This window comes from Miniopterus schreibersii (genome assembly GCF_964146895.1).
Source record: "Miniopterus schreibersii genome assembly, chromosome: 13".
Classification (NCBI taxonomy): Eukaryota; Metazoa; Chordata; class Mammalia; order Chiroptera; family Miniopteridae; genus Miniopterus; species Miniopterus schreibersii.
The window spans coordinates 3186714-3200344 of NC_138113.1; the positions used below are offsets into that span (position 1 = coordinate 3186714).

General features: G+C 35.0%; 1 protein-coding gene across 1 annotated transcript in view; it reads right to left on the reverse strand.

Annotated features, from left to right (window-relative positions):
• Window positions 1–13631, reverse strand: part of ROCK2 (Rho associated coiled-coil containing protein kinase 2) — an 80527-nt gene that overhangs the window by 10846 nt on the left and 56050 nt on the right. The window contains exons 18-29 of the mRNA XM_081156513.1: window positions 12368–12527; window positions 10247–10407; window positions 9697–9881; window positions 8133–8202; window positions 7442–7545; window positions 7094–7280; window positions 5861–5954; window positions 5667–5761; window positions 4493–4672; window positions 4146–4314; window positions 1674–1744; window positions 387–475 (exon numbers count right to left, since the gene is read on the reverse strand). Of these exons, the coding sequence (XP_081012639.1) occupies window positions 387–475; window positions 1674–1744; window positions 4146–4314; window positions 4493–4672; window positions 5667–5761; window positions 5861–5954; window positions 7094–7280; window positions 7442–7545; window positions 8133–8202; window positions 9697–9881; window positions 10247–10407; window positions 12368–12527 (1565 nt within the window). The remainder of the gene's footprint in view (window positions 1–386; window positions 476–1673; window positions 1745–4145; window positions 4315–4492; window positions 4673–5666; window positions 5762–5860; window positions 5955–7093; window positions 7281–7441; window positions 7546–8132; window positions 8203–9696; window positions 9882–10246; window positions 10408–12367; window positions 12528–13631) is intronic.

Genomic DNA, 13631 nt, shown 5'->3' on the forward strand with positions numbered 1-13631 from the left:
AGTTTCAGAAAACAACATAGTAAAGACCCATGAAATAAAAATGCTTTAGCTAGCTGAATATCCCAGACTTCCATATGTATGAAGCAAATATAAGAAAATGTAACAAGAGTACAGCAGGAGCTATACTGTATGAGTAAATCTATGTACCATGTGACCAATATATTGCACTCACTTGACAAAAAATGTCATGTTACTCTATTACACATTGAAAAATGAAGTTCCTAAAAGAGAAAGAACTCACTGAGACAGATAACAGTGTGGTGACTGTGGGGGCGGGTGGAGGTGGAAGAGGGTATAGGGAGTATAAATGGTGATGTAAAAGAAAATAAAGTTAAATTAAGTTTTAAAAAACTGAAGTTCCTAAATATTCTAATAAAAACACTTACTCTATATCTAAAACCATGTAAGGATTAGAATGTTCTTTATCCTGTTCACTGTCATAGAAAAGAATCTTCTTACTGCTGACGATCACATACTGTTAAAAAAAGGAAGGGAGGAAATTAAACAATGATTAAAGTTGATATATATCTTATTTATTTTCTTGGAAAGTAAATTCTCTATCAACAATAAAAATCACATAAAATACCTAAGTTAAATAACTAAAACATTCTTAATATACCCTTAGAAAAAGTCTTCCTTAAAATAGTAAGAAACTCTGTTTGTATGTAATTTAATTAAGCAAACTGAAAACAAATTCAAAGTTTTTGGATTGATTTAGCTTAAGATCCAACAGCATCGGTTAACCTACTGCTATGGTTTGAATGCTTATGTTCCCCCCAAATTCATATGTTAGATCCTAACACCTAACAGATGGTATGAGGAGGAGGGGCCTCTGGAAGGTGATTAGGTCATGAGAGCAAAGCCCTCATGAATGGAATTAATGGTCTTATAAAAGGGGTTCTGGAGAGATGCCTAGCCCCTTCTACCATGTGAGCACATAGCGGGGAGTCTGAAACCTGAAAGAGGGCCTTTAAAGCCGGCACTCTGGACTTCCAGCCTCCAGAACTGTGAGGAATAAGTTGGTTTTTCATAAGCTACAGAGTCTGTAATATTTTGTTATAGTGACCTGAATGAACTAAGACACATCAAAAATGAACATAGCCCGGCCAGGCGTGGCTCAGAGGTTGAGCGTCGACCCAGGATCCAGGTGATCGGGGCTCGATTCCGGGTCAGGGCACATGCCCGGGTTGCGGGCTCCATCCCCAGTTGGGGGCGTGCAGGCGGCAGCCAATCAATGACTCTCTCATCATTGATGTTTCTGTCTCTCTCTCCCTCTCCCTTTCTCTCTCTGAAATCAATAAAGATATACTAAAAAAAAACAAAAACAAAAACAGAACATAGCATCAATAATCATAGTAACACAGGAAAAGAAAGAAATGGGTTGTTCTGTCATATCCAGGATTGTTTTCCCACCAAAAAAGCAAAAGCACCAAGGTCCACAGGTTTCTATTTTCCTAATACCAAAACTTGTTTTATTTTCAATACATTAATGATAACAGTTATTTTTTACAAAGATATATAAAATCATGTCATTCCAAATCAGAAAGTGCAAAAGAGTTTTATGTGTCTCAATGTCCTAGTTATATGTATCTTACACCTACAAAAGTAAAACGGCTGCAGGTAGCTAAACAAACTAAAAGCGAAGAAGAACCATATTCAAAAGTGCCATTTACCTTTCTAACCCACCCAAACTTCTTAGTGTTGTTTCTCACAGGCAATGAGAGCCATCCCTCTAGTCTTGACTCTATAAAGAAACATATGAGGATAAACATAACAATTCTAAGAAAATGAGGAATTTAATAAAATTTGAATATAGAAGTCACAAATCAAATCAATTATGGCCTTCAGAATTTACCACTGCACATTATCTAGGCTATCGTAACAACGCAGGATCAATATAAGCAAGTTACAGGACGCAAAACAAAATCCAGGTTATATCACATTGGAAATATACCTTATATAGTTTATAAAGTCAAATGCCATTGATTAAGTTCATGCATTTGCAGACTTCAGCAGAAAAGTTGCAAAAAAGAGAAGCAGCTCTTTATTCTCACTATTACACCTGTGTTGGAATCCTTTGTTTTTCCTTTGGAAGGAGCCCTAACTATAAATATACTGCACATTTTCTTTGAAGAGAAAACTTATTTTTAAATAATTGCATGTTCAGAAAAAATGAACTTTCAGAATGGCTATAATAAAATAAAATTATGTAAATTACAGGTAAAATTTGATTAATGAGTAGCAATATAACCAAAATATTTCTAAATTCCAAAACATCAAAATCAAATAAAATTCTAGTAAAGGAAATTGAATCCTTAGAATTTGTTCTACTGGCATTTGATCAGCATCTTTAAATGAAATCATTTAAGTAAAACAGGCATTTTTTGGACATTATTCTAATAATAAAAGTAGCTATCACTTATTTCACATCTACTAAATGTCCGAATGGTGCTGGATGCTTTACCTAAACCTAGTTTAATCCTCACTGTCCACAGAAAGGTCATAAAGGGACAAGTTTCTGACCCCAGCACCTATACACTCTCTCACATCAACCTTCTGAACTGTCTGAACAGAATTGCTGTCATTACAAACAGCCCACCTGCTCACCTGTCTGGACATGGTCCTATACCAGTTCAAGGGACTAAATCAGATGACCTCTAACACTATGCATAAGACTGAAATAGCCCAGCGCGTGGCTCAGCGGTTGAGCATCGACCTAGGATCTGGGAGATCGTGGTTCGATTCCCGGTCAGGGCACATGCCCGGGTTGTGGGCTCGATCCCCAGTCAGGGTCGTGCAGGAGGCAGCTGATTAATGACTCTCTCATCACTGATGTTTCTCTCTCTCCTCCCCCCCTTCCTCTCTCTGAAATCAATAAAGATATATTAAAAAAAAAAGACTGAAATAATTTTATTGCTAAGCTCTAAAACGACTTCAATACAATCACTTATGATTTATATTATATACTGATATACATACACCTGGGAAATGTGGTGACAATGTAAGTAACTATAGTTACTTTACTTTGATTTCAATTCATAAAAGACTAAATTTTACCTTACATTCAACTGGTCATACACTAATTTCCTGTGGCATTTACATTATGTTTTTTGTATTTATACTAACTTTGTGTTGAACATAATTTTATGTTTTTTCTATCCGGTTCTTCATTTCAATTGTAAGGGCAAGGATCAGGTCAAATTGTCTTGAACTCTCTTCTAAGACCTAGCAAAATGTTGCCTAGGTAAGTACTCAATGAAAACTCAAACACATCCTCTGAAACAGTCTATACGCTTTTTCTGTACTGTCACTCTTGATATGAAATTTCAGTTTCTTCTTGGTTGAAAATGTCTAAAACAGGTAGTGAAACCATATGCTCCTAAATGATACAAAGTACTGCCTCTTGTAAGCTGACAAAATAAATCTATCAATTGTAATAGCAAAGCCATGTGCAAATACCCTAAAAACAAACTCTTTGTTCATGCAGCAGTCTCTCTCTAGAGACTAGAACAACTTGCTAGAGTTAGTGAGTATTAGTTAATGTTATAAAAGTTTTTCACAAGGACTAAAATTAAAGATAGTGAGAAAAACCCCAAAGGTGAAAGATTTTCAGGATATCACCTGTATCACTAGGTTCCGATGAAATAGGTAAGTAAGGCAAAGATTCTTCTTCTGAGTCAGAATCAGAGCCAAGAAGCACATGAGAGCTGGAAGGCTTAGTGGCAATACTGAGAGAGGCAGAGGAACGCTGGTAGGTGAATGACATGGATTCCATAGTGTGTGACTGAGTGATATGAACTAAACACCCGACATAAAGGAAGTAAGAATGCAGAAAAGAGTTAAGAGAAAATAAAATGAAAGCTTAAAAAGAGAGCTAACTATAATATATAATGAGTTAATTTAAATAACTAAATATGTGGAATTTTCTTTTGCATTTTTATGAAAAATGTTGTCAAAGGTCACTAAATAAAGTAAGTTTAAACTGTTGTTTGAATCCCTACTCCAAGGAGTAGGTTTTTCCGTTAAAGAAATGACAAACATTTTTCTTCACGAACAGTCACAGGGCTTAAACAATCAACAGATTTATAGTTAAGACAAAAGGCTTCTAATAAAAATAAACACAAGGGCTGAAAACAAGTTTGTACCTGGAAAGCCATCATCTGCCTCAGCGTCCCCCGGTCCACTGCCTGTACTGGAACTGTCCATGCCCATGTGTAAGGCCTGGAGCTGTGACCGCAGCTGCTCAATGTCACTGTCCTTGCTGTCCAGTGTCATCTGTAGTTCAATTCGAATCTGGCTCTCTTCAGCTATTTGCTATGAGGAATTAAATTATATTAAATTAATTGGATGCCATATGTCTCATAATTTTGCTTCTTAGTTCAATAATTATCAATAGAAATGTTCTATAACCAATAAAGTATATACAGACATGAAAATAATTCTACTTCTTAAAAAAGAAGTCTTTAATCTAGAGTTCAAAACATATTCTTACAGCCTGCATTTCATTCAGTTCTTTCTGATATTTGATCATCTGCTGGGTCAATTTTTCACGTTCAGATTTAAGCTCCATATGTAGCTTTCTATTCTCCTTCTCTTTTCTCCGCACATCTGTGTCACTACCACGCTTGATAGGTTCTTTTCGATTCATGATCTCAGCCAACTTATTCACAGCCTTAAAAACATAAAAATAAGTATATAAATAAATGAAATACATTATATTGATGGTTTCTTGGTAACTCACCAATAGCAAGTTATATAAGCACTAATAATCTCCTTTCCTACACATACAGGGCTACAAAGAAACATCTTATGTATTAAGTAACATACCTCCTATATTCTATTCGTTTTTCACTCATGTTTTCTGAGAACTGTGATTTTAAATGTTTATAGGTTTAGCCTGGCCGGCGTGGCTCAGAGGTTGAGCATCGACCTATGATCCGGGAGATCAAGGTTCAACTCCCGGTCAGGGCACATGCCAGGGTTGCAGGCTCCATCCCCACTAGGGGGCACGCAGGAGGCAGCCAATCGATGACTCATCATTGATGTTTCTCTCTCCTTTCCTCTCTCTGAAATCAATAAAGACATGTGGTTTTTGTTTTGTTTTTAAATGTTTATAGGTTTGATCTGATGTCACCTCCTACCACTTTGAGTTTTTAGTTTCAAGAGAGACTTTTACTGGGCAGATCTTTTATCCTGAAGAGAATTTTGCAGTAGTATCACATTAATAAAATGCATGTCAAACCACAGAGCAGAGCATCTGGGGCCCACAAGTATTGGTGCAGTAGATATAACCATGAGAGTTGGCAGAAGGATGGTCAATAATCACAGGTATCTTCAAACTGACCCTTTTTCAGGATGTCACCAAATGATCATTCCCTACAGTTTCTTAAAAAGCAGAAAAACTTTATCAGATTACAATAAAAAATTAGGAGGGAATGTGATTCCATATGAAAAAATTAACAACATCAAAAATTTAATAAACACTGAACTAGACAAGGTTAATCCAATCTAGCCTCTACTAACCTGACAAAAATCAGGTTACTGTGACTATTCATAAATACTGACACATTCACTGACAGCTACGGCCAATCTGTAACACCAGAAGTCAACTGTAAAAGACAAACTAAAGTAATTTCAAAATCCTATTGAGAGTTTATTATACGTACTTGAGTTTTGAGTGTTCTCTCTGTTAGTAGCTGCTTCTCAAATTGTGCTTTAATAGCTGCTGCGCTTATCTCTTCGTCTTTCAACCTTGACAGTTCTGTAGCACAGAAAAATGTCAACATTATTATCGATTAACTAAGCTACTGCCCACCATAAGGTATATTTAAAATCAACTTTTTTTTTTGTTAATACATACGTTCTTGGGCATCTTTCAATTTGTTATTTAATTCTTCTTTCTCATTTGCAAGATTGGCAACATCACTAGTTAGTGTCCTGTTAGTTTCTTCAAGCTAAGGAATTAAAGTGGAATAAATATCATATCCCAACTTACAAATGTTAAGTTATCAGGCAAGAACTCAAAATGAATATATCCTAGAATGTTGCTTAAACTCCTGTTTTTCTAAGTACATCTCTCTCTCTACACTTTGTCTTTGTGCTACCTACCAAACTTCACTCTTAAAGAAAATTTCATTAACCATAAGAGACTTCAAATGCACGCCAGGAAGCCAAAAACGTGCCCTTCTCTCAAATATCCTCAGCAGTATTTTTAATGGGAAAAACATTTAATAAACTAAAAAAAAAAAAGAGCAAATACTGTAACAAAGCTCTGCATTCCATCATGCAAAATAAACAAAATTTAAACTGCAGTAGTTCTTTCAGAACATTATTTTAAAACAGAAAATAAAATTTTACTAAAGAAACTGATGTCCTTTTGTATTCTCTCAAAATCCTAATCTCCCTTCCTGAAGGAATTTTTACTGTGAACTTTGGATTCTTCCTTTCCATTCATGATAGCAAACTCTTATGACATACACATAAAATAATATATAGTGGAGTTTTTATGTCTGTCCACAAATAGCACCATGCTGTATTATCTTTCTGTAACTGCTTTCACTCGACACTGTATTAAGTTGTTGATAGAAAGACCTAATTAATTCATTTTAACTGATACAGTGGTTCTATCTTCTACCAGATCTCATCCACACACTCATTCATCTATTGAGGAGATATTTGAAGTTTTGCTATTACAAACACGTTTGCTGCTGTGAGCATTGTGTCTGAATTCTTCTAGCACATTTACCTTAATGTGGACTTTCTTTGGATAATATATTTAAAATTTACTGGAAATTGCCATACTATTTACTGTACTATTCTATGCCATACTAAATTTACACTCCCCATAGTAGTAAATACAAATTCTGTTTTCCAGATGCCCTTCAAACATTTAAAATTACCCAAGATACTAAATTTCTGTCACTGTGATGGGTGGAAACAACACTGAGCAGCTGATGGGTAGGTGGAATGAAAATCTTGTAGCCAGCACGTGCAATTTTCACCTGGGTCTATGTTATTTTCCTTCTGCTTCTGAGGAAGGTTTATGATACAGTAGTTTAATTATAATAAAAAAAGAACCAAAAATTTTACTTACGGATGCAATTGTAGCATCTTTCTCACTGAGTTCCTGTTTGTGCCTTGCCATCATCTCTTTGATCTCCAGCTCTTTCATGATTTTCTCTTTCTCCAAATCAGAATACTGTTCTTCAGCAATTGAACGAGCCAGCTGCTCAGAATCTGCTTTGGTCAAGGTGATCTCCAGCTGTGCAGCCAAGGAGTCCCTACATTTTAGAGATATATCATATCATCTTCAATTTCACTATGAAGTCAAAGTTTCTGTCTAATTCACTTCATCAACAATTTTTATTTGGAGTACAGCAGGCACTCTTCTAAGGGGCAGGACATGTGGCTATGAACAGGAGAGACAGGATCCTGTCCTTACCTTTCATCCTGTAGTTCCTGTTTCTTCTGCTGTAATTCTTTACAAAGTTTGGTCTTTTCTTCACACTCTTCTTTCAGTTCCCTAACCTGTGTTTTATAGAGGGTCTACACAGCAAAACATAACAGAAACATCATCATCATCATCAAGAATATTATTATTTCTACATTCAAAATCTATCCAGACAGAAAGTTGATACAAATATATTCATAACACTGAGTAATGGTGAGCCCCTGAGCAAATTAATACGCTTATTAGTCAACCAATTAATAAAGTTCAGCTAATAATTTAGAAGCGTGATTTTCAACTGAATATCATACTGAAATTTCTCATGAAATGACACAGGTTGGTAGGAATAAAGAGACCAAAAATTACTAATTTAGACAAGATAATTTTGTTGGTTTAAATCAATGAAGCAGAGGTGATGGTTACTATTTCCTATTTGAAAACTGAGCTCAAAAAAGTACAAATGTTAAAATGACAATTTTATTTCTTTCATTACGAAAACAGTCTTCCTCTAAAAGCAATACTTTTAATCAACTTTGTAAGGTATGGGTGTGTGCTTAGAACTATTTTTCTAACAATGATAATAGGAACTATTCTAAAGACAAGAATCATTCTCCTGGCTCTGCAGCAAAAATTTTTTTAATTCTACAAATACAACTATTTTCAAATTGATGTGTCTGGAACTTACGGAGAAATACTGTTCTGCTTCAAGCTGATCTTGGAGCTCTTTCATTTGCCCATCCGCGTCTTGACGTTCTCTGTGGTAACATTGAGTCAAATGTTTAGATAAGTTATACACATATTAAACCAGCGATTCTTAAAATGTGGTCTGGGGAACCCCTAGGAGTCCCCAAGACACTTTTAGACAATCCACGAGATCATATCATTTTCAAAACACTAAATAAGCATTATTGTGTGTTTTTTAAAACTCTCATTCTCTCGCTAGTGTATATGGACTTTTCTTGAGGCTAAAGGCATATCATGATGTTATCCCTCCAAGAGCTAATGAAATGTGTACTTTTATGTCTTAAAATTCTGTTTTAATTTCTAAGACAAAAAATATCATTAGATATAAATCATATAAACAAACATTCTTTGGCCTTTGATAATTCTTGAGAGTATAAAGGGATCCTGAGACCAAATAGTGCTCTATTAAACCAGTAACACTAAATTACATATTTTCATACATGCACTGTAATCAGCCACTTATGCCAGCCAAGTTTTAGAATGAAAAGAGCAGCCCCAAATTGGTTATCTTATATGAGTGAAGAAATGACTTATATGAGGGAAGAAGGCCTGAGAAGAGGTAAGGAGTTCAGGGTTTTATATCTAAATGTGACGGTAACTGCACAGATTTATACACTTTGTAAAAACCCAGTGAGCTCTAACACTTATCATTTGCATACCTTTTCTGTACGTATGTTAATCTTCAATAAAGAAATAAAAAATAAAATTAAAAGCAAACCTAATACCCCATTTAAGAGGTTAGGTTGAAATAAGTTAATTCTAGGCTTATTAATAAACACAAAAGTTACAGCTTTTCAAAAACATATCTTAGTATGTTTTCTATTTTCTAATTAAATAAAATAATATATATTTTTTAATCCTCACTGGAGGATATTTTTTCCATTGCTTTTCAGAGAGAGTGGAAGAGAGAGAGAGGGAGAGAAACACCAATGTGAGAGAGGCACATCGATTTGGCTGCCGCCTGCACACACTCCAACAGGCCGGGGATCGAGCCTGCAACCTAGGTACTTGCCTTTGGCCAGAATCGAACCCAAGACCTCTCATTCCGCAGGCCAATGCTCTAACCAAATTGGTTAGGGCACTGAAGTATATCCTTAAAAGGTGATTTAAAAATGTATATGGTATTTGCTTAACAGTGAAACATTTCCAAGTCCCAGGCACTAAAGGACAAACAAAACATGCATGGACTAAGCTTGAGGAACAGTCCCGAGAGGAATCTTAAGAGCATGGGGTCAAAATCCCAGACATTTTCTTCCGTCCAATACCACCACTCTTTCTATCATTGTATCAGACTAAGGTGGCAGTAGTAAAAAACTGTTGGGGAAGCAAATACAATCTTCTTGAAGAACAGCAGCATTCAATACATTACTCGTACAGAAAAAAGAGACAATATGGTCAAGAAAATAAAATGGTCAAAAAAAAATCCCCAGATAACCAAAATTACGGTAATTTACATGTGGATAGTTGTGCATATTAGCAAAACTTTGTCAAAACGATTAACTTACTTTCGAAGTTCACCATTCTGTTTTTCCAAGTTCATTTTCATTTCCATGAGATGATTATTCTCTTGTTTTAACTGCTTTTCTGACATTTTTAGTGTGTTAACTTGCTGTGTTTGCATCTTCAAGTCATTTTGTGTGAGGCAGCGCTTTTGAGTTTCCTGCTCTATTTTTAATGTCAAGTTTCTAACCTAAAAAATAAATTGTGTACTTGATATGTAAGTAAATTATTTTGATTTTTTTAAATCAATGAAGTTGGCAGCATATATGATGATGCAAAACAGATTTTTGTCCTCAGGCAGTGAATTCATTTCACAGTAAAATACTTTTTGTATTTTTGATGTTATATTTTAAAAATGAAATATGGCCTTTACAGTAAAAATAACTTTAAAGTTTTAAAAATTATGATTCATTTAGTATATTATCCAAATTAAAAATTGGTAAAATATTATTTTATATTTAAAAAATTTTTAATTATGAAACCATCATTGTACCTTTATAAATAAACCTAGTTTACTATTAATTCATTAAGTAGTTTATTAGCAAACATACTTACATCTTCATTTAGCACATCTTTCTGCTTAAGGAGTTCATTTATTTTCTGCTGTGACTGTTTGAGGTCACAGTCTAATATAGAGCATTTTTTCTCAGCTTCCAGCAATTGGTTCTCCACTTTCTGTTTTAAAGTCCTTTCCTCCAAGAGCTTTTTTTCCATTTCTAAAGGAACAAAAATGAATATAATTTTGAATTTACAAACAAAAGAAGTATATTAAATACATGACGTAGTGCTAATAAAAATTCTAGAGGACAGGCCTCTGGGACCAAACTTCCAAAGTTTAAACCCTGGCTCCAACACTTCGTAATTATTTGACGGGTCAAGTTAATTAACCTTTCTGAGGCTCAGTTCCCTCATCTCTAAAATGGAGATAACAGTACCTACTCTTAGAGGGACATTATACAGATTTTGAGTTAATATATGTGTAGCACTTCAATGCTGCCTGGCGTATAGCAAACACTTGATAAATGCTCACTATTAAAAAAGAATTTCTAATGACCTAAGAAATGTTCATAATATTTTTAAAAGAAAAAAGCAGAACTATAAAAAATTGAGAAAATACACAAATGTCACCCCGATTATTAGGGCTGTGATTAATCCTTACTTCTTTATACTTTCTATATTTTCTAAATCATTTGCAATAGCTTTTGTTTATTATTAATCAGAAAAGGCTTTTAAAAGCCTTTTTCAATCTCAAAGTATAAAGCACGCAAAGTTTATGTCTAATCAAGGGATTCCCTATTGAATGTCAAGTTACTATAGTTAAAGAGTTACCTTTTAATATTCCGATTAGAAAATCTGTTCAAATCCAACTAGGCTCCTCTGCTCCTTCATACCTAATGCTCAATACTTAACTGTCATTTACTACAGAGTTAAGTAAAAATTAAACCTATGAATATTTAGTTTTTAATGAACTGTCTTCAAAAGTATGGAAAAATGAAACTATTCTTCACATGCTATTAATAGCTAGCATGGTTTTCACAACAACCTAATACTTTAATTGTCCCTTTATCGGAAACAAAGCACAAAAAGTTAAGTAACTAGATAAGTTAACATAACTAGTAAGTCATTGATGGTTAAGTCATATTCTTAATCAACGGAGACAATGATCTACAGTGAAAATATCAAAGGCTTTAGACCCAGATTTGAGTATCATCTACAACATTTAAGTTTTGTGTACTCCTGTAAAACACCAAAGTCATCATGCATCTTATGTTAGTGTTGTAAAAAGGAGTTTGAAAAAAATGGCAGTTATTATGCTGAGTTTATTTATTTTCTTCAGTTCAAAGAATAACCTATGAACGAATATACTCATTTTTAAAAACCAATCACCCTACTGTGGGCACAAAAACCAGAAAGAGGCGTAAGTGGATTTGCTGAGGTGATGGAGAAGCAGATTCTATACCTTGTATGGGTGATGGTTACACGTGTACTCTACGAATGTGAAAACTGTTGGCACCTTTTCTGTTACGAGTTTTACGAATCCTTCACAAGAATACTGATTTCCTTTGGAATTTCAAATCCATCATAATTATAAAGTCAGTTTGGAAAACAAGTAATTAGCCTAAGAGAATTCCAAGACACAGGCTGGTTTGTGAAAAAGTTAACTTTGTTATCTTACCCTACACTCATTAGTATTGCATGTTTTTGACCAAATCTAATTAGTATCTTCATCATGCCAGAGCTCAAAATATTTAGTGAGCTTCTATTCTAGTTAAGTCACCTATTATTTTAAAATCTTTATCTTGAAGAAAGTGGCAGGAACCATTAAGCTGATGAAATGTTAAACTAAGTATTTAAAAAAAGAGCACCTCTCCCAAATCTGAGTAGATACACCTAGAATTTCACATTCTGTATGCCTGCCTGTAACTATCGATACCACGAAATCATTAATTTTGCTCTGGTCTAAAAATGTGGTTGCATACTTTTGTCTGGGCCATCCTGTTTTAGAAATGATTGTTGCCACGGGGGCAGGGTGTATACATGTAAAGCTTCCCCAATAGTGCTTCCCCTCCAGTATTTAGCAATAAAGTATAAACGAATATTTTCAAAACCAAAGAACTGACTGCAGAGTCAATGCTTACTAAAAGCTACTGGAAACCCTCTTATAAGAGTGCGTACCTTTCATGGCTTCTGATTTGGCTTCTTCAATGGATTCGTAGATCTTATTTTTATCTGCCAGCCGTGCTTTTGTAGTCTTGTGCTCGGCTTCTTCTTGTTCTAAGCTCTGCTGTATAACTTTCAGCTGGTATGTCATATCTATCTCCAGGTTGTTCTTCTCCTATTAAAGATTCAAAGGGCAGCTATCAACAAAAAAGACTGCTGACAATTTCAAAAGCTTACGAAGGTTTTTTTTAATAGACTTTCTAAGAAGGTCCAATACTTTCCCTCTTCTATTCATTCAAACTTCTTGTATAAGTAATCTATGCACTCTACCAGTTTTCTTTCCACAGTACCCATCTCCCACACCTACACTCTACTAATCTGAGATCTGTATTGAGATCATTTGCTCTCAAGTGATCAATGATATTCTCAATATCAAATTCAAATGGCACTTTTTAGTCTTTACCTCTTTTGAACTCGCTGTTGCTCTTGAAACTATTTCCTTGAACTACCTGACACTGAATTCACTTGGTTCTCCCCATCCTGCTCTCATCTGTTGTGTCGCTTGTGATATTCTAATTTGGCTGTCTCACAGGCTCCTCACAGGACAAAAATGGACTTACCACTGTTTCCTCTAAAACAGCTATTTTTCCTTTACTCTTTATTAATGGCGCCACTATGTATCCCATCACAAACTGGGAACCTGAACTCATCCCTTCAGTACTTACTACTCACGTGCCACATCTAACCAATTACTAATTGCTGCCAAACATTCCTCCTCTAAATATTTCTCAGATTCATCCCTACTTTCCACCCTTTTAACCACTGCATTAGTTAAGTCTCTATTATCTGAATACTGAAAGAGCCTGATTTTTGTCTCCTGACCATTCATCTTACCCTCCTCAAATCTATTCTCCTCATGGTACACAGTGATCTACCAAGTTAAAGATCCTCAGTGGCCAGTCCATTACTTAAAGAAACTGTTTCCTAACAAAGTATTCAAAATCTTGCATGATCTAGCTCATGGTTAGCTCTGTGTCCTCACTCTGGTCACTGAATTCTCACTCTTACAGGAGGACTATACTGGCCTGCTATTTTTGTAAAATTTCATTGGAACACAGTCACGCCCATTCCTTTACGTACTGCAGCAGAAATGAGTAGTTGCAACAGAGATGCTAAGGTCTTCAAAGCCTAAAATATTTACTGTCTTTCCCTTAAAACACTGGAATTTGTTGCCCCTGCTCTATACTCCAGAAATATTGAACAGTTTACACTTAAACAG